Source organism: Panicum virgatum, unplaced genomic scaffold (assembly GCF_016808335.1).
Source record: "Panicum virgatum strain AP13 unplaced genomic scaffold, P.virgatum_v5 scaffold_3658, whole genome shotgun sequence".
NCBI lineage: Eukaryota > Viridiplantae > Streptophyta > Magnoliopsida > Poales > Poaceae > Panicum > Panicum virgatum.
The window spans coordinates 31807-57881 of NW_024376331.1; the positions used below are offsets into that span (position 1 = coordinate 31807).

Sequence of the window (26075 nt, forward strand, 5' to 3'; positions counted from 1 at the left end):
GTGATCCTTGGAATGGACTGGTTAAGCCTACACAATGGCCTCATAGGTTGTGCTGACAAGATAGTACATCTAACCAACTCAGATGGGATGTAAGTGACTTGCCATACTGGGGGAAGTGGACCAGACCCAATGGTTTTCAGTATGGATGGGAAATCCCTAGAAGGAATTCCAGTTGTGAATGAGTACCCTGATGTTTTTCCGGAAGAACTCCCCGGAATGCCACCTGACAGAAATATAGAATTTGTCATTGAACTTATCCCTGGAACCTCTCACATTGCCAAGAGACCCTATAGGATGGCAGCCTCAGAACTAGCAGAGCTAAAGAAACAACTAGAGGATTTATAACGAAGTGGTTTTATTAGGCTTAGTTCATCCCCATGGGGAGCCCTAGTCCTATTTGTCAAGAAGAAAGATGGGAGTATTAGGTTGTGTGTAGATTACCGTGCACTGAATGAGGTTACCATCAAGAATAAATACCCCCTCCCAGGATTGATGATCTTTTTTATCAGCTAAAAGGAGCCAAGTACTTCTCCAAGATTGATCTGAGGTCAGGATATTATCAGCTCAAGATTAAGAAAAATGACATTCCAATGACAACTTTTGTCACTCGTTATGGGTAGTTTGAGTTTACTGTGATGTCTTTTGGACTCACTAATGCACCTGATTATTTTATGAACCTCATGAACAAGGTGTTTATGGATGAGTTAGATAAATTTGTCGTAGTTTTTATCAACGACATACTTATTTACTCCAAAAGTGCTCATGAACATGAACAACAGCTCAGAGTGATTCTGGAAAAGCTAAGAGCACATAAGCTATATGCAAATTCAGCAAGTGTGAATTTTGACTTGAGAAAGTAGCCTTCCTTGGTCATATTTTGACCGCAGAATGAGTAGCAGTTGACCCCGAGAAAGTTGAGGCAGTCTCCAACTAGCAGCAACCGACCAATGTTAGTGAAATCAGAAGCTTTCTTAGATTAGCTGGGTATTATCGAAGATTTATTGAAGGATTATCCAAGATCGCCCGGCCCATGACAGAGCTGCTTAAAAAGGAAAAGAAGTTTGTTTGGACAGAAACCTGTGAAAGGAGTTTCCAGGAGTTGAAGAAAAGATTGACAACCGCCCCAGTACTCACCCTACCGGACATTAATCGGGATTTTGTCATTTATTGCGATGCATCCCGACAAGGTTTAGGGTGTGTCCTTATGCAAGATGGGAAAGTTGTTGCATATGCTTCCCACCAACTCAGGCCTCATGATGTGATGTGGGGAAAGCAGTACGTCAGGTGCAAGAAGGTGGCTGGTTAGCTGTCACAGATCATCGTCAGTTTGGTTAGTTTGTTACTGGTCGTCGTTGGATTTAGATTACATCAAGTTAGTTTGTTGAGTTCGGTTTGTTAGAGATTGAGTTAGTTGTTTGAGTCGGTTTGTTAGAGATTAAGTTAGTTGTTTGAGTCGAATAAGAAGAGATTTGGTTAGTTGGGAAAGAGTTGCTGTACGGGATATATATATCCCCAAACATGTAAGAGCCTGAAATATATCTTCACCCAACCAGATCTAAACCTCAGACAGAGAAGATGGTTAGAACTGGTCAAGGATTATAATGTGAAAATTCACTACCACCCTGGCAAAGCTAACGTGGTAGCCGATGCCTTAAGCCGGAAATCGTATGGACCCAAGGATGCCCATCTGCAAGAGGAAATGGCACGATTGAATGTGCACATTGTCCCCCGAGGTTCCAGCCACCAGCTGAGTGTTCAACCTGCCCTGGAGGACAGCATCAGAAAAGCCCAAGATTCGGACAAAGATTTAATGAAAATCCGCAAACATACCGGAGAGAACAAAGCACCGAATTTTCGAGTGAACAATAAGGGAACCCTGTAGTATAAAGATAGGATTTGTGTGCCCAAAGAAGGAGACTTCCGGCAAATGATCATGGACGAAGCTCATAACTCGGCATATTCCATCCACCCAGGTCCACCAAAATGTACTTGGATTTAAAACAAAAGTATTGGTGGAATGGAATGAAGTCAGACATTGACCAGTTCGTTGCCCATTGCGACACCTGTTAAAGGATCAAGGCTGAGCATCAGAAGCCAGCAGGATTACTACAACCCTTACCTATCCCAATTTGGAAATGGGATGAAATATGAATGGATTTTGTGGTAGGATTGCCCAAGACCCAGAAAGGTTATGATTCCATTTGGGTAATAGTGGACCGGCTCACCAAAGTCACTCACTTCCTACCCAAACGAACGAATTATGGAGGAGAAAAACTAGCCCAGCTCTATGTGGTTAATATAGTAAAGCTGCACGGTGTGCCTAGTAGAATTGTTTCAGATCGCGGGACCCAGTTCACCTCCAAGTTCTGGAAAAGTCTGCATAAGGCCATGGGGACCAAGTTGGATTTTGGTTCGGCCTATCACCCGCAGACTGATGGACAGACTAAAAGGGTAAACCAAATTATGGAGAATATGTTAAGTGCATGTGTCCTTACCTATGGTAAAGATTGGGAGCAAAGTTTACCCTATGCGGAGTTCTCCTACAACAACAGTTATCAGGTAAGTTTAGGCATGTCGCCATTTGAGGCTCTCTATGGAAGAAAGTGCAGGACCCTTTTGATGTGGTCAGAAGTAGGAGAGCGTACACTAACCGGATCAGCTCTCATAAAAGAGGCAGAAGAACGTGTGGCTGAGATTAGAGAGAAGCTAAAGGCAGCCCAATCACTGCAGAAGAGTTATGCAGACAAGTGAAGAAGAGAATTATGTTTTGAGGTTGGAGATTTTGTATACCTTAAGGTCTCTCCGATCCGGGGGACTCAAAGGTTTCAAGTTCAAGGAAAATTAGCTCCTCGGTATATTGGACCATACCAAGTAGTGAAAAGAGTTGGAGCGGTAGCATACTGTATTCAATTGCCTGAGGAAATGTCGAATATACATCCGGTATTTCATGTGTCTCAGCTCAGAAAGTGCTTTAGGGTACCTGAAGAAGAAATAGTACCAGTGGAAACAATTGACCTGCAAAAGAATCTTTGGTATCAAGAAGTGCCTGTCAAAATCATAGACACTGTCAAAAAAGAACAAGGAATTCAGAGGTACGAATTTGCAGAGTGCAATGGAGCAGACACGGAGTGGAAGAAGCTACGTGGGAACGCGAAGATGCGTTAAAGAAGGAATTTCCCCATCTGTTCAGAACTCAGTCAAATCTCGAGGACGAGATTCATTTTAAGTGGGGTAGGTTTGTAACATTCCGAAAATCCGCCCAAATAAATCACCCTCTAAAAATATTATTTTCAAAACCTTTTTCAATGCTGAGCTCAAATCACTCCAAAATTCTTTTCCGCCCGAGCTCCCAATCTCCCGAAATCATATCCCGGCAATCCGCCGTCCCGACACCAGTACCAATCGCCGTCCTATCCCCTTTCCCTTTCTCTCGTTCCGTGTGCTCATCGTTGACCGACCGAACGCCGCAGCGCGCGCGTGGCCGACCGCCGCCGCGAATCCTGCCGACAGCTCTCTCTCTCTCTCTCTCCATTTTTCTTTTTCCCTTTTTCTTTTTTCTTTTTTTCCTTTTCTTTCCCCCTCCTTTCATTTCACCTTCTCCCTCCTCTCCTCCTTTCCCTCACACGCTGCACGAGCAGAGCTCGGCGCGCCGGCCCCCTCCCTGCGCCGAGCCCCTCCCTGGGCGCCGCCTCCCCTGCTTGCGGCCGCTGCTCGCCCGTCCCGCCCTCTACGCGCGTCGTACCCCCTTGCCCGCCTCGGCGCTCGCGCCCACCCCAACGAGCCACGGGGAAGCAGAGCCGGCCGCACACACGGCGCCCCGCCATTGGCTGTCGCCCCTCCCACTTGCGCCGCCCCTCCGTCTTCTCGTCCTCTCGCCATCGCGTCCGCGCCATAGCACCACGCTTGAGGACGCCCAGCAAGTGGCCGAGCAAGCCCCACCTCCATTAATCGCTGTCCTCGAGCTCGCCGGCCACCACCGTCGCGCCCCCCACTTCCCCGCCGTGCCTTGGGCTATAAATAGGCCCTTGCGCCGCCCTCAAGCACCAAAAGCTCACCCGCCACCTCCAGCCCTCCCATCCCCACACCCACAGCGCCGCCACCACCACCATCTCCGGCGACCTCCGCCGCCCACCGCGGGCACGCCTCCACGGGCCGCCTCTGCTCGAGATTGGTAGGGGAATAGAACCCCCAAGCCCTCCTCTCCGTTTCCCCGTCCTCCATGGCCGCCCCAAGCCCCCAGGGCCGCGGGTCCAAGGCCGCCGGCGCCCCCCCCCCTCTGTTCTTCCCGTGTCGAGAGGTAGAAGAAAGGGGGCAATTTTGCCTTGAGCCCCCTTTTCTTTTAAGAGCCCTCCCACTCTCTATTTTCCTTTTTAAAGAAAACCCCCTCTATCTTTGATAATTCCAATCTAACCTTCCACTTTACAAAATAATTATGAATAGGTCCCAGCCATTTCCAGGGTGACCCAAAACGTTCCCAATAATTATAATTAAGCCCTTGCCATCCCGAGAATATTTCCAAAAGAAACCCCTCTCTTATTTCTTTTAATGAATAAGCCCCTCCACTATATAAAATTAATTCTAAATAGACCCTTGTCCTTTTCTGGAGTAGCCCAAATATTTTCAGAAATATTAATCAAGTCCTTCCACCCTCAAAACTAATTACAAATAGGCCCTCGGATCTCTATTTAGCCCCTAGACCCCTCTTCGACCCGTCATCTCATGCGCCAAAAATCCTTCGTTTGCCCCGAAACTTTACCACACCTTTTCTAACGTAAATTCAGCTGTACCATTAGAAAATCACTCAAAAATATTACTCCTATCTCCATATCTTAATTTTTCCCGACCCGAGCTCAACGATAAAACCTTTATTTTTTTCATTATTGTGTGCTTGTTTGTGTGCGCTGTAGACCACGGGGTGAACGAGAAAGAACCCGTCGATGAGCAGTACCGCGAGCAAGTGTGCGAGGACCAGTACCGCGACCCCGAAGGACAGTACCTCGATCAGGACTTCCCGGAAGGCTTTGAGATGGAAGTGTGTGTGTGTGGGAAGGAAAAAGTTGGATTTATGGAAAACAAATGAAAGTTGTGTCTCGATGAGATGGATGGCATTTCTGTGTGAATTGCCAGAAGGTGTGCTTGTACCTTTGTGGTTGAGCAAGAAGGTTGGGAGATATTCATTTTGTCACAATTAAGTACCGAGTTGATGTGTCATCTTGCCTAATTCAACTATCGTGCAAATCACTCGACCGTTGTGTGTGGCAACGGCTTAGCATAAATCCCACTAGTTAGTCTGATAGTCTGGAATCTGGATATATGCATAGTTATAACCTTCAGTACTACTTTGGTCCATTTTAATTTTCAATGGTGTCGTATCAAGGAAATTTGGGGTATGGCAAGAATTACTCATTGCAATCTGGACTAGTGATTTCTTTAGGCATCTATTCGGTGGCATTGCATAGTTTCATTAGGTCTCTTTGCGAGCATAATTATCCTTATTATTTTCTTGGAAGTGTCCTCTTCTCATTTTTATATTAAATGTCTTCTTGCGATACTCTGTTCAACAGTATGGTAGAATTCCAGTAGAGTAGAGTGGGCTGCTGTATATGGCACAAGTGAAGATGTTGAAATTCTGTTCCCATTCACTTCCCCAATTCAAGCTGTGACAAATTGGAGCGTTGATGGAATAATCAATCACATGAAACTGGAAAGAAAGCAACTAGAGGTATGCCACTGTAGCAATTCTTTTTATTTATGCACTTGGCTGTGCAACTTTAGTAATATTTATGTGTCAGGACTTGAAAAACAAATCAAGATTAACAATGCTAGCGTTCAAACACATTTGCATTGCTGCCTAATCTCTCTGTCTAGGTTTCGTCTAGGAAATTTGTTTAATTTGAATGCTTTCTTGGATAGCTTGTATTATTGGAATGCTCGTTCATTTAAGTTCAATTCATTTTCCCTGTAGAAAATAAATTTTATAAGTAGGATATATTCTAGCAAACCACTAATTTCCATGTTTAATTATTTTGCACAGTTGCACTGCAACAAGCAGGACTAGTGAACTTTGGGCAGACATGCATATTTTAGTTGCCATGTACTGCAATTAACTCTTTGGTTATTCTTTATTAAGATTACTGAAACTGGCTGTGGGAAGAATTTTAGACTTAGCTAGGCTGGTAGCAGTTGTCTGTTTACCATGAAATACTGGAAAAAAACTGGTGGTTACTAGCAGTTAAGATTTTTTTTGACACAAATGTGTACAAATAAATAAGTATGTAGCTGTTTAATGATTGTTCCTGTGTGTTACCAGCGGGCCAATATGGATGATTGGATTTCTAGGAATCACTGATATATGCCTAGTTTTTATACTCTTGATAGTTGATACCTACAAGGGTTTCTGGGAAATGGGAATCCTTTTAAGTTACTGTTTAACTGCTTATATCGTTTGGATCCATCTCTGACTCAAAAGTTGTTTAGGATGATGATTTTGTTGAAACAAGAAAGTCTGAATTGAAAAAACAGGGTGATGATGCATTTGGGAAGCAAGATTATAGAAATGCATCAGCATACTACACACAGGTATGTTGTACTAAACTTATATTAACATCAGCAGCATGAAAATTGTTAACTATTTTAGTGATTAGAGTTAGCATCTTCTTGTATACAGCTCATTGTGTTAACTGCAGTGTCAGCATCTCTTTGTGTACAGCTCATCGTGCTGACTGTAAAGTTTAGTTGCCTAGAGCTGTCTGTCTGTAAGAAGCTAAGAAACCATTTACTTCCTAAAATGCTTGAAACTAGAGAACCGATTGATACCTTGGTTGGTAGAGCCTCCATTTGAGAGACCACCCACCCGAGCTCAAGCCTAGTGCTAGTTGTTCCCCTAAAGGGTTCAATACTCCACTCTCTTAAGGCAGCTAGGGGACATTTTTTGCCCCTTGGTCAAATTTTATACACTTGGAGGTAATTGCATCCATTCATAAACTTCATTTTGATGATATTGAGATAGTGTACATATGTATCTGTAAGGTTCCTAAATTATGGAGCATATACTAGTTGAAGCTTATAAATTGGAAGTCTAGATAGGCAATTAGTTTTAGCCATAGAGTATGGAGAGTAGTCTAAACGAGTCATCCATTCACCCAGTTTAATCTGATGGTGTTGAGATATTGGCATCTATCTGAGAGTTGCCTAAATTCTGTGGTAGATCCCAGTTTTCCTAATAAAGTACCTAAGCTAAGTTGATCTGTAAGTCTTTTGGGATCTTATAATATGCTCAGAAATGTTACCTCCCCGCTGTAAGACCTTGAATGGACAGCAGCTTCTATTGCGTTTTAATTTTTTAATCATCCTTGTTAAAGGTTTTCTTGAACATAATCATAGAACAAGAGCGTGGTATGTAATGGTATCTATTCAGCCGTATGTACTTTTTTGCGAATTGATCGAATCCCTAAAATACCCTTTGGTGTGGTCAATCAAACAGCTCACATTTTCTGAGTACCATGTGTGATGATACATCACAATCACCAAAGCATATTTCTTGGAAAAAGCAGTACCATGCACGCTCTTGTGTTCACAAAACTTGGTACTACTGGTAGAATTTGTTGTCCTCCATTTTTTGTTGTCTCACGATATCCACAAGTAAAATATTCTGAGATGGAAACCAGCAATCAACTAGCTTGGATAGCCTTGGGTTGGTCATGGAACACCACCTCTTTTAAGTAATTTCAGGAGGAGGTTGAGTGATGTGATGTATATTCCCGATGACCTCTTGCGTCTAGCTTTAGGGAGAAATTCTGTGAGGGAATCGCTCTTTGCTTCACATTATTTTATTTCAGCCCAGTCGTACCTAAGAAGCAAATGGCAAGTCTATGAGCTAACGTATGCAGCATTTCTGGAACGTGGCAACAGCAGTAACACCGTCACAGCTAATTTATGTTACTGCAGGCAATGAGGGTGGATCGTTATGATGCTGAATTGTTCGCAAACAGGAGTCTTTGCTGGTTCCGCAGAGGTGATGGGAGAAGGGCTTTGCGAGATGCAGTTAAATGCAAGATACTGCGGCCAAAGTGGGCAAAGGCCTACTTCCGATACGGACAAGCTCTGATGCTCATGAAGGTGCGACAAAACACCCTGGGTCCAGCTCCAGTGTCCAACTGAATTTGATATTTCATTGTCCCTTTCATCTCTCATATAAGTAATTTAACTGGCCATGCGCTTTTAATCGTGTTACTTAGGACTATGAAAAAGCATGTGACACAATCGCTGAAGGTTTAGAGCTGGACCCTCTGAACGATGAGCTCGATAAGCTATACTGGTAAGATAGTAGAGACCAGCCCATTGCTTCTTATGTTTCCTTGCAGCAACTGTAGGACTGCTACAACTAACAACGTTCTGTTTATTTGAATCCACCAACTATACGCCGTTTTCGAGTTTCTACTAATTGGCTTTAACCTTGTAGGGAGGCAATGGAACTGAAGAATGTCGGCAGTGAGCGGCTTAGAGAAAGCACACGTGAAAACTGGATCTCCATTTTCCCTTTTTTTCTTTTCTTGGGATGTTTTTGAGGTTTGGGTAGAAACACTCGGTGGTCAGTAGTTTGCAGCTAGAAACACTGTACGCAGCGGTATCAGGGTCTGCTGTACTCTGGAACAACAGCGCTTGGTGTTCTTCGTTGCCAGGTTGGGAAGCCTGCTGTGAGTGGCTGAATCACGATGTGTTCACCTATATATATGATGCTGGCTGGGAGCATCACACGACGTGAAGGATTTTTTTTCTGGGCTTCAGACCGAGTGTTCCCATGCTTGAATACTCTGCTACTTCTTTTGTCACTCTGCTGAGTTCCTGACGCCATCGGGAGTCATTTACTGTGCCCGGAGATCTTCAGATAACTTGTAGCTACCACGCACTTGGATTGCCTGGCGCCTGGATGATGCGCTGGACGCTCGGCGCGGGCATGCCAAGGCCTACTTGGATGATCCACTGAAAGAGCATTGCTGCTGACGATGTCTGCGCGGGGACGGGCGCAGATGACGACGCGTACAGCATCATCTCTGGCTTTCTCCACTCTCCACCCACCGTTCTGGGAGCACCCGGGCAAGAAGCTGGAGGTTCATGCACTGCTAGTGACTTGGTGATGTTCTCTTGACAGGTTTACATGCTTGAATAATCCAGAACCTATATAAGCATGCTAGATGATCAAGCATGCCAATTAACTCGTGATCATGTTAGTTGTCTAAAAACAAAAAGGAACATACAACAGGAACTACATCCATACATGAATCTGACATCTAAATAAAGGAGCATATGCATACTAGTGAAGAGAAGAAGAACATGACTTGAGATTTGAGAATATAAGAGCATGACAAAATTTAATCCTGGACATCCAAAATGATGCAGAGCGGCCTGAGGGCATGCCAAAGGCTAAACTTTGTTAATGCCCGTATGAAATGCATACCAACAACAAACAGAGCTGAGATTATTCCAAGAAATGCATCCCAATCACCACATGGCTCCTAAGCTGCCTCCCAAGCTGTATCTCCCTGCTCGAATATTGATTACATTCTCCGATGCTTTGCACTTCTTTGGATAACGGTCAATTCATCGCAACACCATCATCATCCTCGAATTCATCTCTTACCATATATCCTTTTTTGAAAGACATTACCATAGATCCTTTCTTCTTGGATACTTGAAGACCTTCGAGTGCATGTTCCACCTCTCGCATTGTAGGTCGGTCCTCAGCTCTTAAATTTATGCATGATGCTGCAAGTACGGAAACTTCTTGGACTTCTTTGCCACCTTCCTCTATAATTTGTGGATCCAATATTTGGGAAATATTCCCCTCTCTAAGAAGGCTCACAAAATGTGCAACAAGGCCTTCACCATCGGAGGTCAAATATGAAAATGGTTTCTTCCTGGTGAGCAACTCCACAAGAATGACACCGAAGCTAAAGACATCGCTTCTTTCAGTAAGACGGCCCGTGTAGAAGTACGAAGGGTCCAGATATCCAATAGTTCCTTGCACCTTTGTGGTTAACCCTGTGGAATCCACCGGAGCGTACCTTGAAGCTCCAAAGTCTGAAACCTTTGATGTCATAGCATCATCAAGAAGTATGTTGCTAGACTTGATATCTCTATGTATTACAGGGATTGAAACTGACCAGTGAAGATATGCAAGAGCTTTTGCGGTTTCAGTGGCAATCCTCAATCTACTGTCCCATGTTATAGAAGTTGGCCCTTCGACATGAAGATGGTAAAAAAGAGTTCCGTTGGAAATGAACTCATAAACCAATAATGGGACCTCAGTTTCCAAGCAACACCCTAAAAGTTTCACTATGTTCCTATGGTTTATCTGGGAGAGGATTGCTACCTCGTTTATGAACTCGTCGATTTCTTTCTGGACAGTTATTTTTGACTTTTTGATGGCTACTACTTGTAGGTCCGATAGAATCCCCTTGTACACGGTGCCATGCCCTCCACCACCAATCTCACGAGATTTGTCAAAGTTGTTTGTTGCCTTTTCGAGCTCATCCAGCGTGATGATCATCCTTTCAGCAATGTCGGCCCTTTGTGATACTAACTGATGCAACAACTGCCCACGATTTTGGCTGAAGAATTTTTGTTTCAACTTTCTAATCCTCCTATGTCTGATCTTTTTGGTAACAAATATTGCAGCAAGAAGCAAAAGTATAAGGCCTGCCCCGCTACCAAGACCTATACCAGCGCTGAAACCTGAAAGTGTGTGAAGGTATATTGCTGTCACTTCCATAGCCAAATCCTAGAGATGTGAAACGGAAAGAAAATATTCAAATGATAAAGATAAAATGGTAATGTTTGGTTGTCCTCATGCACATGTTTTTGAACTGAAATGATTGCATATATGTGGCGCCACGTTTGGAGCATTTGTGTACAACTGTGATACATGATTTAGTTCCACGATTACAAGTAGTATATATCTAGCTGACACGAGAGAGATCGCACCACATGGTAGTTAGAATCCACTATTATTAATTAATCTGAACATGTGTCAGTTTGTCTTAGCTGTTCCATTAACAATGTCAACTTCAGCCTCCGTCAGGATCGAAGGCCAGAGGTATATATAAAGAAAATCAACACGGAGGGAGATGAGATGAGGGGTATATATCTGTAAAATATTTTGTTGGTTTTGGCGCTGAGATTTGCGAACTCTACTTTGATGAGGTTCAAGAGACAAAAACACTAGATGATTTAAGTTGGCAAAAGTTACCGGTATGTGAGAAAACAAGCAGCAGTTGGTAATGTGTTTTGGGCAGGCAAATTAACGGTACTGACCTGTCAAAGCAGCCGGGGCGCAGCCACCTTTCTGAGTGTGGTCGCCATTGGTTCGTGGCGGGCACCGGCAGACGAACCGTCCCTCCGTGTTGGAGCAGTCGCCGAAGCAGCCATTGACCTCCGGCGGCAGCTTGCACTCGTTGATATCTGCATGATTTCGGGTCGATCGCACCCATTTGAAATTGAAACCGACGGAGGAAGAAGACTAAGTGTGTTGGTGATATGCCCAAGAGCCCATCATCACAATACGGTTTAAAGGCCCAAGAGGATATTGATCCAAGAGGGATTAGGGTTACTAATGGGCCTATGAGATAGAAGCCCATTAGTACGCCCTATATATACGAGGGAGGGGCTAGGGGGGCGACACCCCAGTGAGCCGCGCCACCTCCTAGTCGCCGCCCCTCCCTCTCTCTCTCGGCCGCCGCCCTTGCCGTGCGTGCGGTGCTAGCACACCGACGCCCGGCGTTTCATCCCCGTACGTGTGGACTCCGTGGAGGCGCTGCTGCGACTGCTGCGCTGATCGGCTGCTGGGATCAAGTACGAGGAGCTCGGTTCGTGGGACGTGATCGACTACTTCCTCTACATCGACGCGCGACTTCTTCCGCTGCGCTGTGCGTCTAGTGGTAACGATCTATGATCTTCTACTCGCAAGTATCTTGGGTATATGCGGTAGTGATGCTAGCGTAGCCTACCCGTTTCCCTACAGTGGTACCAGAGCCATCTTGCGTAGTTTTTGGTCTGGATCTTTTGCATATAGGTGATATGTTGTTGTAGTAGATTGGATCTATTACTTTTGCACGGTTTGATTAGATCAATTGGTCATAAGGGGTTAAAACTGGAGCGAGTTGATTGCGCGGCATATGACAAAAGATTAGTTTGTGTTCTTTCTCTGTTATGCATACGACATGTCCCTACCGGCTGGAATCACCATCGGGACTAACTGTGTGCATAGTCAGCAGATTGAACCAACAGATCAAGGTCATGTGTAGATGCAGTCTTCTCAAGTGCAAAGTTTGCACGGTCAAGGTGATTGACCTAGTGAAAATTGAGGCATTATGAATGGCTCGGACCGCCGTTGCTTTCTCGCTGTAGCGGCTTCTCAAGCGCTACTTTGGTAGAACACGTCGTACGCCTAACTTGTTTTTGCAGGGTGTGATGTGAATGGTATGGCCTCAATGTCATGTGATGATGTATGTGATGATTTGTGCGGCCTGCGTGTCGCAAGTTAACACAACCGGGTTGAGGTTGCACCATTATTGTATAACGACCTGCGTGTCGACTTGTGATGTTTGAATCCTCATGTAATTATTTCACTAGCTATTAGATGTAGTAGCTTAGTATCTTTTCATGGAGGCTTCAATCATGATGGCGATGATGATCACCACAAGACAGAACGGATGGCAATGGAGGTCACCTTGGAGCCATGGCGATGGTGCCCATTGTGATGCAAGAGGCCATACTATTCACAATATAATATGATTATATGCTTGTGATATTTATTTTCCTGTCATACTATTCTTTCATGCTTTTACATATGGTGGATGCTTTAATCATGATAGAATAGCTTCCCTCAGAAAAGGTTGAGTTTTTGATGCCTTTTACCAATAGCTGCACCTATAAATTTTGATCGTTGTGTGGTAGGTTTACCAAAGTAGAGTACCCTCAGCTATCACTTTTGTATAGGGTGGATGTCGGACATTCACAAGCATAGTATTGGTTTACTCAGCAAAGCTATCAAAACAGTTTTGGGCTTTAAGGCATAGGGTTGGGGCCGGGGCATTGGATGCCACCCAACAAACAAGAGTCGCATAGAGATGTGATTAGTAATTTATCACTTACCTGTATCACTACTTTTCTAGCCGTGATGCTAAAGCTCACTAGAATTTTAGTGATTATGGATCTTGAACCACTATATGTCATTAGAGGGAAGATGACTTTGATATAGTAGGTTGTCTTTTGTTAAGTCAGTTAATGAAAGTCTTTACATAAACTTAGTGCTGAAATCTTGCTTTACTTTAATGTTGTAGATCATGTCTGCCAGTAACAATTCCGCTTTCAATTTGCGTTCTGTTCTTGAGAAAGAAAAGTTGAATGGAACAAACTTTATTGATTGGTACCGCAACCTGAGAATTGTTCTCAGGCAAGAGAAAAAGGAGTATGTTCTTGAGCAGCCATATCCTGATGATCTCCCTGACAATGCAACTGCTGCTGATCGCAGAGCTTATGAGAAGCACTGCAATGACTCACTTGATGTCAGCTGTCTGATGCTCGTCACCATGTCCCCTGATCTGCAGAAGCAGTATGAGCATGCGGATGCTCATACCATGATCGAGGGGCTGCGTGGGATGTTTCAGAACCAAGCCAGGACTGAGAGGTTCAATATCTCAAAATCCTTGTTTGCGTGCAAGCTGGCAGAAGGTAGCCCAGTCAGTCCTCATGTGATCAAAATGATTGGTTACATTGAGACTTTGGATAGACTTGGTTCTGAACTTCACCAAGACTTGGCTACTGATGTTATTCTCCAGTCGCTCCCGGCGAGTTATGAGCCTTTTATCATGAACTTTCAGATGAATGGCTTGGATAAAACATTGAGTGAGTTGCATGGGATGCTAAAAATAGCAGAGGAGAGCATTAAGAAGAATCCCAATCATGTGATGATGATTCAGAAGGGGAACAAAAAGAGGAAGCGTTGGACGCCTCCTAATCCCAAAGGTAAAGGCAAGGAAAAGAGTTCCGGTGGTGAGTCCTCAGGCTCTAAGCTAAAGCCAGCACCTAAGGCCAAATCTGGCCCTACTTCTGAAGATGAATGCTTCCACTGTCATGAAAAGGGACATTGGTCTAGGAACTGCAAGAAGTACTTGGAAGAAAAGAAGAAGAAGAAGGGAAGTGAGACTTCCACTTCAGGTATAAATGTTATAGAAATAAATATTGCATTATCTTCTAGTGAATCATGGGTATTTGATACTGGATCGATGATTCACACTTGCAAATCATTGCAGGGTCTAAGTGAGACTAGAAGATTTGCAAGAGGCGAGTTGGACGTTCGGGTCGGCAATGGCGCAAAGGTTGCGGTGTTGGCGGTCGGCACCTACCACTTGTCTCTACCCTCCGGATTAGTTTTGGAATTAAATAATTGTTATTGCATTCCTGCTTTGAGCAAGAACATTATTTCTTCTTCGTGTTTGGAAGAAGTTGGTGATTTTAAGATTGTAATTGAGAACAAACGTTGTTCTATCTTTTGCAATGGTATTTTTTATGCTCATTGTCCATTGGTGAATGGATTATATGTTCTTGATCTTGAGGATAAATCTGTCTGTAACATTAATACTAAGAGGCTTAGACCAAATGATTTGAATCCCACTTTTATTTGGCATTGTCGCTTAGGTCATATAAATGAGAAGCGCATTGAACAACTCCATAAAGATGGATTGTTAAGCTCATTTGATTTTGAATCATTTGACACATGTGAGTCTTGTTTGTTTGGAAAGATGACCAAAGCGCCTTTCACTGGTCAGAGTGAGAGGGCGAGTGACTTGTTGGGACTTGTACATACCGATGTATGTGGACCAATGAGCTCAATAGCCAGAGGTGGTTTTCAGTACTTCATTACTTTCACTGATGACTTTAGTAGATATGGCTATATCTACTTAATGAGGCACAAGTCTGAATCATTTGAAAAGTTCAAAGAATTTCAGAATGAAGTACAAAATCAATTAGGCAAGACAATTAAATTTCTGCGATCTGATCGTGGAGGATAATATTTGAGCCTTGAATTTGGTGATCATTTGAAGCAATGTGGAATTGTTCCGCAGCTAACTCCGCCCGGAACGCCTCAATGGAATGGGGTTCCGAACGGAGGAACCGAACCTTGTTGGACATGGTTAGGTCCATGATGAGCCAAGCTGATCTTCCATTGTCATTTTGGGGTTATGCTCTTGAAACTGCTGCGTTCACACTGAATAGGGTTCCAAGTAAGTCTGTTGAGAAGACACCATATGAGATATGGACTGGGAAGCGTCCCGGATTATCTTTTCTCAAAGTTTGGGGATGTGAGGCTTATGTCAAACGTTTGATGTCAGATAAGCTCACTCCAAAGTCAGACAAATGTTTCTTTGTGGGGTATCCTAGGGAAACCAAAGGATATTATTTTTACAATAAGGCGGAAGGCAAAATGTTTGTCGCTCGCAATGGTGTTTTCTTAGAAAAGGAGTTTCTCTCAAAAGGATTTAGTGGGAGCAAGGTGCAACTTGAAGAAATTCAGGAAACACCCGAAACTGTTTCAGCACCCACTGAAGATCCACGGGATGTGCAAGATGTTGCACAACCCGTAGTTGAGGCACCAGCCCCACGAAGGTCTATAAGGGCACGTCGCGCTACTGACAAGCTCAACCTCCTTATTACGGAGGAGCGCCATGTATTATTGATGGAAAATGATGAGCCCTTAACCTACAAAGAAGCAATGATGGGACCCGACTCCGACAAATGGCTTGAAGCCATGGAATCCGAGTTAAAATCCATGCATGATAATCAAGTTTGGAACTTGGTCGATCAGATTGACAGTGTAAGACCTGTCGACTGTAAGTGGATTTTTAAGAAAAAATTAGACATGGATGGAAATGTTCACATCTATAAGGCACGATTGGTGGCGAAAGGTTTCCGACAAATTCAAGGTGTTGACTATGAAGAAACCTTTTCGCCCGTCGCAATGCTAAAGTCTGTTCGGATTCTCCTAGCAATTGCCGCATATTATGACTATGAGATATGGCAAATGGATGTCAAAACCGCTTTTCTTAATGGACATCTAAGTGAGGATGTGTATATGACACAGCCTGAAGGTTTTGTCGATCCTAAAAATGCTGGGAAAATATGTAAGCTTCAGAGGTCCATCTATGGATTGAAGCAAGCATCTCGGAGTTGGAATATTCGTTTTGATGAAGTAGTCAAAGGGTTTGGCTTCATCAAGAATGAAGATGAGCCTTGTGTTTACAAAAAGGCTAGTGGGAGCGCACTTGTGTTTCTGGTCCTATATGTGGATGACATATTACTGATCGGAAATGATATTCCAATGCTTGAAGCCGTTAAAACCTCATTGAAAAAGAGTTTTTCGATGAAGGATTTAGGAGAGGCGGCTTATATTCTGGGTATTAGGATCTATAGAGATAGATCAAAAAGGCTAATTGGATTGAGCCAAGACACGTACATTGACAAGATATTGAATCGGTTCAATATGCAAGATTCCAAGAAAGGTTTCTTGCCAATGTCACATGGCATTACTCTAAGCAAGAGTCAGTGTGCTACGACACCTGATGAGCAAAAGAGGATGAGTACGATTCCTTATGCTTCAGCCATAGGGTCGATCATGTATGCTATGCTTTGCACGCGCCCAGATGTTTTTGCTCTAAGTGTTACGAGCAGGTATCAGTCAGATTTCGGTGAACCTCACTGGACAATTGTAAAGAGTATCCTTAAGTACTTGAGAATAACTAAGGATATGTTCCTAATATTTGGAGGCGAAGATGAGCTCCTTGTAAAGGGTTACACCGATGCTAGTTTTCAAACAGACAAAGATGACTCCAAATCGCAATCCGGTTTTGTTTTCTGCCTCAATGGTGGGGCAGTGAGCTGGAAGAGTTCCAAGCAAGATACGGTGGCTGATTCGACGACAGAGGCCGAGTATATTGCAGCTTCCGAAGCTGTAAAAGAAGCTGTTTGGATCAGAAAGTTTGTTTCTGACTTGGGTGTTGTTCCTAGTGCGTCCAGTCCAGTGGACCTCTATTGTGATAATAGTGGTGTCGTTGCACTAGCAAAGGAGCCTAGAACAACTAAGAAGTCCAGACATATACTGCGAAAGTATCACCTCATCCGTAACTTTGTTGAGAGAGGTGATGTGAAGGTTTGCAAGGTGCACACGGATTCAAACGTTGCTGATCCGTTGACGAAGCCTCTCCCACAACCAAAGCATGAGGCGCACATGAGATCTATGGGTATTAGATACTTACATCAGTGATTCTAGTGTGCGTGGGAGATTTTGTGTCATGAGTATGTTTATGTAATGATAAATAATTGTTATTTGTTCCATGGATGATTATTTTACATTGATTATCAAGTATGTGACTTGTTCGTGAAACTCTTTGTTGAAAATGATATGATTCTAAATTATCCCTAGTTTATGTCGTTGTGTGGGACAACAACGACGTTGAGACTAGCACATGCATTAATTGATGATCATGTTTCACGGATCATGGATATGGAGATATCGGATTAATGATGTGGACACATGTTGGTGAACATGGTGTTGGATTGACCCACTCCAAGACAATGTTGGGATTGTTATTTTGTATGTGCCATCAGTTGTTCTTGAGTGTTATACCTACTGAATCCTTAGACCTGAGATCGCCATTGTTTCTCACTGTGTGTAGTGGTGCATCTTGGGGCTGCTAAACGCTACTCCGTGACTGGGTAGTTACAAAAGCAGCTTACAGGTATGTCATGAAACATGGAATGGGATGTGAGCGGATCAAGATGGAATTTGCCCCTCCTAGATAACGGGAGAGATATCTCTGGGCCCCTCGAGATAGTTGGATTTGAAAGTGCATGGCCATGCCAAAGTGATTAAAGAGTTAATCATGATGACTAAAGGTTAGTTATGAATAGAATCCACTATTAGATCGAGAGAATGGTCGAGCTATCACAAAGGTGGCACGCATCTCGCTTTGAGCTTGACTGGTATCATGTGGCAAAGGGATCGGTGTATGAGTATATCTAAGGTTCGGCCGATATGATCTTTATGTGTATTTGTGAGTCACTATGCCCTGCTAGGTGCCGCTATTGACTTGTGATTTGGAAATGATTTTCGATCACGACCACCTACACATGAACCTAACGGGTCACACACTTAAGGGGTTTGGAATGTTGGAAAGCTTGCCTGTATGATTGTCTCTAGTGCAAGTGGGAGATTGTTGGTGATATGCCCAAGAGCCCATCATCACAATACGGTTTAAAGGCCCAAGAGGATATTGATCCAAGAGGGATTAGGGTTACTAATGGGCCTATGAGATAGAAGCCCATTAGTACGCCCTATATATACGAGGGAGGGGTTAGGGGGGCGACACCCCAGTGAGCCGCGCCACCTCCTAGCCGCCGCCCCTCCCTCTCTCTCTCGGCCGCCGCCCTTGCCGTGCGTACGGTGCTAGCACACCGATGCCCGGCGTTTCATCCCCGTACGTGTGGACTCCGTGGAGGCGCTGCTGCGCTGATCGGCTGCTGGGATCAAGTACGAGGAGCTCGGTTCGTGGGACGTGATCGACTACTTCCTCTACATCGACGCGCGACTTCTTCCGCTGCGCTGTGCGTCTAGTGGTAACAATCTATGATCTTCTACTCGCAAGTATCTTGGGTATATGCGGTAGTGATGCTAGCGTAGTCTACCCGTTTCCCTACAAAATGCCCGCTATGTGGAGTGGTATTGGAGTAGCGCGTCAGTAACCAGTAGTAACAATCACCTTGGCATCCGCCGTCGAGGTAAGGGTTGCCGTCGTAGCCCTCTCGGCACTGGCACGAGTAGTCGCCGTTGCCGTTGGTCGTGCACTCGCTGTTGGCGCTCCTGCAGAGCCTCTGGGCCACCGCCGGCGAGCACGCCGGCCCGGGGTACCTGTCGTCGGGCGGGGCTACGTTGGTGACCGTCCACTGCAGGACGAGGGGGACCTCAATCGCGGCGGCGTCCGGCCTCTGGCTCCCGCCTGGGGGCCCCACCAGCTGGTCGGCCACCGGGCTCTGGTCGAACCACCCCTTCTCGGCGACGAGCACGAAGGGCTCCAGCCGGAGGAGGTCCTGCCGGCGGTCGTCGCCGCCCCGGAGCCAGCTGACCTGCACGCCCTCGGGCCTGCTGTAGTTCATGGTGACGGGCGCCTGGCAGCAGCCCAGGCCGGAGCAGAACTTGCCGGCCGGCTGCCTGATGTCGCCCTTGCTGGTGCCGTCGTCGGAGGAGCACAAGGAGGCGCAGCCGCTGATGATGTTGGAGTACTCGTCGAGGTCCCCGACCAGCACCGCCACCACGTTGCAGCCGGAGAGGACGAGCTCGTTGCGGTCCGACAGCGTGTAGCCGCTGTAGCCGCCCGTGAAGCTGCGCCCGAACGTGACGTTCCGGCCGGAGGTGACGTTGGCGACGGCGCCGCGGCGAACCACGCGGACGGCGGTGTTCCGGAGGGAGACGTCCACGACCTCGAGGGTGCCGTCGCCGAGGAGCAGCCGCGGCGGCGCGCCGGGGCGGCTGGCGGTGTCGTCGGCGCAGGTGAGGTTGAAGCCCGGCCAGGAGCAGCGCGGCGGGCCCAGGCCGAAGGGGTACGGCACCAGCACGTCGCCGCACGTGGTCGTGCAGTTCGGCAGCCCTACCGGCGCAGGGGCCACCAGCGGCAGCGGGGCGTCGTCCGCCGCCGCCGCGCGCTGTGTCGACGCCACCGCCATCGCCACCACCGCCGCAGCCACTAGTAGCACCGCTGCTGCCATGGTTTCTTGCTAATTTGCCTAGTGCCTAGTGCTAGGAGTACTAGTTTAGTGACGCGCGATCTGCTCCTGCTACAGATAGAGCAGGTATTATAAAAGGCTGAAAGAATATAAGGTGGAAGCAAATTATAAATTTACAGTTGGTTTTAACATAAGAACTAAAAATTTTTGAGAAAGAAATAAATGGGTCATATATTAATGATGAAGAACTAACTAGTATACGAATAAACCGAGAGGTTGAGACATGGGCTGCAAGAATTCTTGCAAACACAATGGAGAATGGACTGAGAGGTGGGCTACGAGTGGGCTGAAAAAATTCTTGTTGCAGCCAGCATCTAGCTATATTATTAACTTGCTCTAATGCAAATGCGGGTATATCCGCGTGGGTGTGACCATGTTGGAGGAACCTACATCTCATCTCACCAAACACGCTACCCAGCCATGAGACTTGATATCCTTAACTATTTTATATCAAAATGAAAAAAATGTCAAAAATAAGAAGAAGAAACAACCTCTTTTTAGTACGGATCGGATCAGATCAAGGAAACTAGACCTTGTTTAGGCCGGGAAGACAAAAGAAAAAAATAATTGGAGAACTCCATTTATTTCGCAAAAAGCGTACTATATATCAAGGTCCATACATCAATCTGTACAAATGTAAATTAATACTCCCTCCGTTCTAAATTATAAATCATTTCAAAAATTTTGGAGAGTCAAACTATCTCAAAGTTTGACCAAAATTATAGAAAAAAACACAAAAATTTATGCAAATAGATATACTATGAGAATATAATTAATAAAGAATCTAATGATACTTAATTGGTATCGTAAATGTTATCATGTTGTTGTATAAATTTGATCAAACTTAAAAATTTTTGATTCTCCAAATTTTTTGAAATGGCTTATAATTTAGAACGGAGGGAGTATAAGCTAACCTCCTATGGTATACCTTCGGCGACAGAGCGCAGGAGGAGACGCGCCACCGTCCGGCAGACGCGCCGAGCCAACGCGGCGGCGCACGTCCTCCGGTAGCCGCTCCGATCCGCCAGGTGCATCAGCTTGCTCGATCAGACTGATTGATCTGGCAACTGGCAACGCTCTCGTGCAAGATTGCATGGCTCTGGCATTGGATTCCTTCGTCTGGATTCGTATCCGAGTTTAATGAGCGGCTGTCCCTGTCCCTGTCCCTGATCGGATTGGGTGTTTCAGTTTCTTTGCTCAAGCGCCAATGGCTCGGCGCCTCAGCTGCCAACTGTGTTCAAGATCAGCCGCACGGCCACCGCAGGCGACATCTCTGAAATCAGCGCGACGCCGGGCGCCGGTAAAGCAGAGACCGTGGTGACGATGAATCACGAGGCTACTTCTTTGAGTTGATCCTGTACCGTATTGACCAGAGAGCCTCAATAAAATCCTAAAAGAAATTGAAAATTGGCATTTTTCGTTCGAACCGTTTTGTTTTTACTGGAACTCGCAAAATTTTCTGGTGAAACAACGATCTTTTGTTCGAATCTGAATCCAAACCTGCAGCTAAAATTTTGTAAGGGGTCCTCTCCTAGGTGCGCCCAAAATTCTTTTCGGGCAGCTACAATAAATGCCTAAAGCATAACGCAGTTCGTCAGCCTATTTTCATTTCCACAACTCAACCTTTTCAACAGAATAGTAATATGAAAGCACTAAAACGATCGCACGAAACTGGAGCGCAGCCGCAGCATGCCAAATGAATGAAACATAATTACTGCATGACTTGTGGGCTTGTGGGTGGCAACACTGGCATGCTTACAGTTACAGGTTACAATCTAGCTAGCCAGGATGAATTTAACGACGAAGGATTGCACATATATACTCCATGGGCTTACATTGATGGCACTCATATGATTACTCGATTAAACTTACCCTTTGCTTTTATTGGATTTCACTGAAGTGTTGGAGGGAACCAAAATACTTGTTTAGATTGACAAAAAGTTTAGAATAGCTAATCCTAGTTTTTCTCTAGCATGAGCTGATCGGCATTATTTCCCCTCTCTCCGACCAGCATGCAGTGGCAGGTGCAAGCCCACCCTTTGCTTCAACCTAGTACCATGGTTGTTCCTGCGCAGACTGGCTAGGCAAGGCATTGCGCGATCGCCAGGAGGAAGCTAAGTGTGGCGTGACAGCAGCGTCGGCAAGATGCGTTGGCGCTGAGACTGGACACCCTTGACATCACCGCCTTTACCAACAAGGAGATGGGGTGGCGGCGGTATGAAGTTCTTCGACGATTGCAGCAGCCATAATGACTCATTTGCCAATAATTGACACCTTGAGAAATGAACATGCTGCCTAGCTACTTAATTGAGAAATGATGTTTTTTGCTACTTAATTTCCTCATTTGCCAATAATTGACACCTTAGGCAGGAAATATTTACTTTAGAACCACAAAAAAATCATAGTAGATTTGACTTGAAGTACTCTTCTAATCCCACACAGCTCATTTGGATTTTGGAAATGTATTGTACGATAGTGGTTGTCAAAACCATCGAGTATTCATCTTCTGTACAACTTTTACAGTACATCATTTTCTTCTGTAGTACTTCATTTTCTTCTGCACAACTTTTGCATTGTCGAACGGAACACTATGCAAAATCATCACACGTACTCCCACAGCATGATAAATGAATGAAAAAACAGTTTTCTTGATGACTTGCAGCAATGCTTGGCCACAGGCCGGAGAGCTACGATGAATTTAGGACTCCCGCGATTTGCTCTTGCCAGAGCTAGCTATATTATAATGCATACGCGTGGTCACATTGGAGGAATCTATTAAGCATCTCATCTCACCAAACACGCTAGCATGGTGAGATAATGACATTGGGTTTTCACCCGCCACATCAGACATGAAAGGCCGACATCCAAATCGTTGGCCTCCGACAGGAGCCTCGTGCTAGAGATGCTCGATGAAATGACGCCAATAGCACCATCAACATCGTTCCAAGGAGGGATGGGCTTTCACCCGTATCCCAGCCAACAACATCACCACTGCGATGTCGCCATACGTCCGAGCAAACAATTGCCGGCACCCGCCATCAGGAAGCCGCCAACACATAGCGGCACGGGGTTGACCAGCCGCCGCCAAAAGCCAAAGCCGGGCCCTTGCCGCGTCAAATACGTCGCCGCTCCAGCAGACCGTGGCAGTCGCGAACACCGACGCAACTGGACCATGCCGCACCGACCGCCGCAATGAAACTGGCCGAGCCAGACGCGGACATTGGCGCCACCGCAGTGAAGAGGGTTGGTCGCCGCCCATGCCGAGCAATATCAAGCACCGGCCGCCGGCGTCGCCATAGCCGAGTCAAGCAAGCGCCCGACGCACACACAGCCGAATTCTGGCCCTACCGCCGCCGCCGGGGATCGGCCTCAGGCTACTGTTGATGGACATTATTTCACGTTTTGATTGTCAATTTCTCGGAAATAAATTGATCTCTTACACTATGTTCTATGTATATTTTATTTAATTCTAATAAGTTCCACAAGTATTGGATGAATTGTGCCTGTAGGAGATCATAGTCCAAAGATGGTCGAAAACGGAGAAAATCCAGGCCACTCGGCCTCAACCGTGCTGGCCGGCCTGACACCTCAACATACAGGGGTACACCCTTGTTACAGGAGCAACGTGACATGCTCACAATGCCTCTGAACCGGGAAATCACCTCTAATTTAGTCGGTGGATCCGGAAGACATGTGGATCAAGTAGAGGACCCACAAGTTAGCGCCCAGATCTGTAAACGTGGAAGTTACCCAACTCAGAGGCAATGTGGAGCGTTGATCTTCAAAGTCGGTGAAACGGAGGGCCAACAGGCCCCGGGACCAGGCCGCCCGGCCTCCCCCGGGCCGTCCGACCTGAGATTCCAACATCCGAGGAAAATACCCAACTTTCCGACCTCCTGGAGTTAATCAGAGACGTCCAAGCGAAGTCGGTGTACACGTGGTGCTAGAGCCAGGATGATCGGCCTAGGCCAGGCTGCCCAGCCCCACACTGCAGCCTCCGGAGCTCCCCTTTCGCGTGAAGTTCAAACCAAGTCAGGGGTAGCGTACTCTTGCAGCGATTACTCGTTTACCGACATCTGGCCACTATAAATAGGACCCCATTCATCACTTGTAAACACACACCAAAGGAGTTCTCTTCACTCTCTCATTTCTAGAGTAGGATTAGTAGTTGGGAGTTACAGTCGAGTCGATCTTGTCTTGGGGATTCGGAGTCGTCATCGGAGCTCGGTATAAACTCTTGTATCTTTTTCTTTGACTTTATCAATATAAGTAATCTTTTTTATTTACTTGAGTCAGCTTTACTTTTCACAAGTCGTTTATCTTTTCAAGTACTAGCAATTGTCTGCGGAAGTAGTTTACTTCTAGTTCAGTTTAAGTTATCCCTCTTGTTTGTCGGAGCTTGTCTTATGGGTTTTCTCGCCCGGACTAGTGAACTCAAATTAGTTCGCTAGGTTGAGGGGGATTTCTGTTGAAGGCCTCAACAGAAATCCTAGTACCGAGAGCAGATGTAGTGTCTGACTCAGTGTTAGCTAGGAGTTTGTAACATCCCGAAAATTTGCCCAAATAAATCACCCGCTAAAAATATTATTTTCAAAACCTTTTTCAACGCTGAGCTCAAATCACTACAAAATTATTTTCCGCACGAGCTCCCAATCTCCCAAAATCATGTCCCGGCAATCCGCCGTCTCGACACCAGTACCAATCGCCGTCCTATCCCCTTTCCCTTTCTCTCGTTCCGCGTGCTCGTCGCTGACCGGCCGAACGCCGCAGCGCGCGCGTGGCCGACCGCCGCCGCGAATCCCGCCGACAGCTCTCTCTTTCTCTCGCTCCATTTTTCTTTTTCCCTTTTTCTTTTTCCCTTTTCTTTTCCGCCTCCTTTCCTTTCTCCTTCTCCCTCTTCTCCTCCTTTCCCTCACGCGTTGCACGAGCAGAGCTCGGTACGCCGGCCCCCTTGCGCCGAGCCCCTCCCTGGGCGTCGCCTCCCCCGCTTGCGGCTGCTGCTCGCCCGTTCCGCCCTCTGCGCGCGTCGTACCCCCCTTGCCCACCTCGGCGCTCGCGCCCGCCCCGACGAGCCACGGCGAAGCAGAGCCGGCCGCGCACACGGTGCCCCGCCATTGGCTGCCGCCCCTCCCACTTGCGCCGCCCCTCCGTCCTCTCGTCCTCTCGCCGTCGCGTCCGCGCCACAGCACCACGCTATAGGACGCCCAGCAAGTGGCCGAGCAAGCCCCACTATTGACGGTGCTTAAGTGCCATTTTCACCAATCAACTATACTCAATAATAAAGAAAACTGCATGCCTTACTCGCATATTTGTATCACTAACCTTGCTCCACAGTTGTTTTTGAGTTTTGTACATTTCAGATGAGCAGGAGCGGAATAAGACGAAAACACGCAGTAGACGCCATACAACTACGCAAAATATCGCATCTGGCGTCACCCACTTACAAGGAGGGCCCATCTGGCCGAGCAAACGGGCGCGCCACGCATAATGCATACAAGGAAAGATATCAGGGCCCACATGTCAGCCTGCCAGAGAAGGATAAGGACGAGAGGCGGCCAGGTGGGGCCGGCCGACCCCCTGGGTCGGCCGAACCTGGCCGGCCTCCCGTCCAGGTGCATTTCGAGGAGTCGGCCCCAAGTCTCCTGATTACCTTCCATACGTGCATTTGGCGGGAACCGACCTCCACTAGTATAAATAGGGCCCCCTCTCACCCCTCACACACACACACACTTCATTCCATTCTCTCCAAGAAGGCTTTCCTCTCTCTTGCTCTCTTAGCTAGGTAGTGGAGCTTGGCTAGTTCTCTTTAGCGAGCAGGTCGTACTCGGGGTCGTTGAGCAATCCTCGGCTCCTGGTATGGCTTTGTATCCGACTTGTCAGACTTCTATTCATAATATAGAGTTCTGCCATGGTTGCTTTACTATCTTGATAGTTTATCAATCCATGCTTAGATCGTTCATAAGTTATGCTACGATCTTGGTTAGGCCAGATGATCCGGGTACGGATAGATGTTCGTTGTGCTTTCGGGCTTGCTCTAGTGTTTTACTCGTCCATCCGAAGGGTGGGAGACCTGGGGGTACTAGAGTAGTGACTTCATACACGAGCGTGGTGCTCGGGTATGTGGGATCCTTCGGATATGACCGTGCTCCACGGTGTGACTGGGGTAGACGACAGGTGGTGACAGCCCTGTCCGTCCGGTGTAACAGCGGTGTTGCGTTTAGAGTACTCCCCGACGTTCG

At 46.2% G+C, this 26075-nt stretch overlaps 4 protein-coding genes across 4 annotated transcripts in view; 1 reads left to right on the forward strand and 3 right to left on the reverse strand.

The window, feature by feature from the left end:
- LOC120694147 (wall-associated receptor kinase 2-like) overlaps positions 1-4221 on the reverse strand; it is a gene marked incomplete at its 3' end in the record, with an annotated part of 30370 nt that extends 26149 nt beyond the window's left edge. The window contains exon 1 of the mRNA XM_039977308.1: positions 4056-4221. Coding sequence (XP_039833242.1) covers positions 4056-4221 — 166 coding nt within the window. The remainder of the gene's footprint in view (positions 1-4055) is intronic.
- Positions 4222-5093: 872 nt separating this feature from the next.
- Positions 5094-9165, forward strand: LOC120694148 (hsp70-Hsp90 organizing protein 1-like). Its single transcript, XM_039977309.1, has 7 exons — positions 5094-5162; positions 5573-5722; positions 6478-6579; positions 7948-8118; positions 8238-8317; positions 8462-8514; positions 9152-9165. The coding sequence occupies exons 1-7, from the start codon at positions 5094-5096 to the stop codon at positions 9163-9165; spliced, it is 639 nt and encodes a 212-aa protein (XP_039833243.1).
- Positions 9166-9178: 13 nt separating this feature from the next.
- LOC120694149 (wall-associated receptor kinase 3-like) lies at positions 9179-10771 on the reverse strand. The gene has a single exon (XM_039977310.1). It carries the CDS (start codon positions 10769-10771, stop codon positions 9596-9598), a length of 1176 nt encoding a protein of 391 aa, XP_039833244.1. The 3' UTR covers positions 9179-9595.
- Positions 10772-11299: 528 nt separating this feature from the next.
- On the reverse strand, positions 11300-19848 carry LOC120694150 (wall-associated receptor kinase 2-like). The gene is made up of 2 exons (XM_039977311.1): positions 18816-19848; positions 11300-11460 (listed from the first exon to the last, which is right to left on the reverse strand). Exons 1-2 carry the CDS (start codon positions 19816-19818, stop codon positions 11300-11302), a joined length of 1164 nt encoding a protein of 387 aa, XP_039833245.1. The 5' UTR covers positions 19819-19848.
- Positions 19849-26075: the final 6227 nt, after the last annotated feature.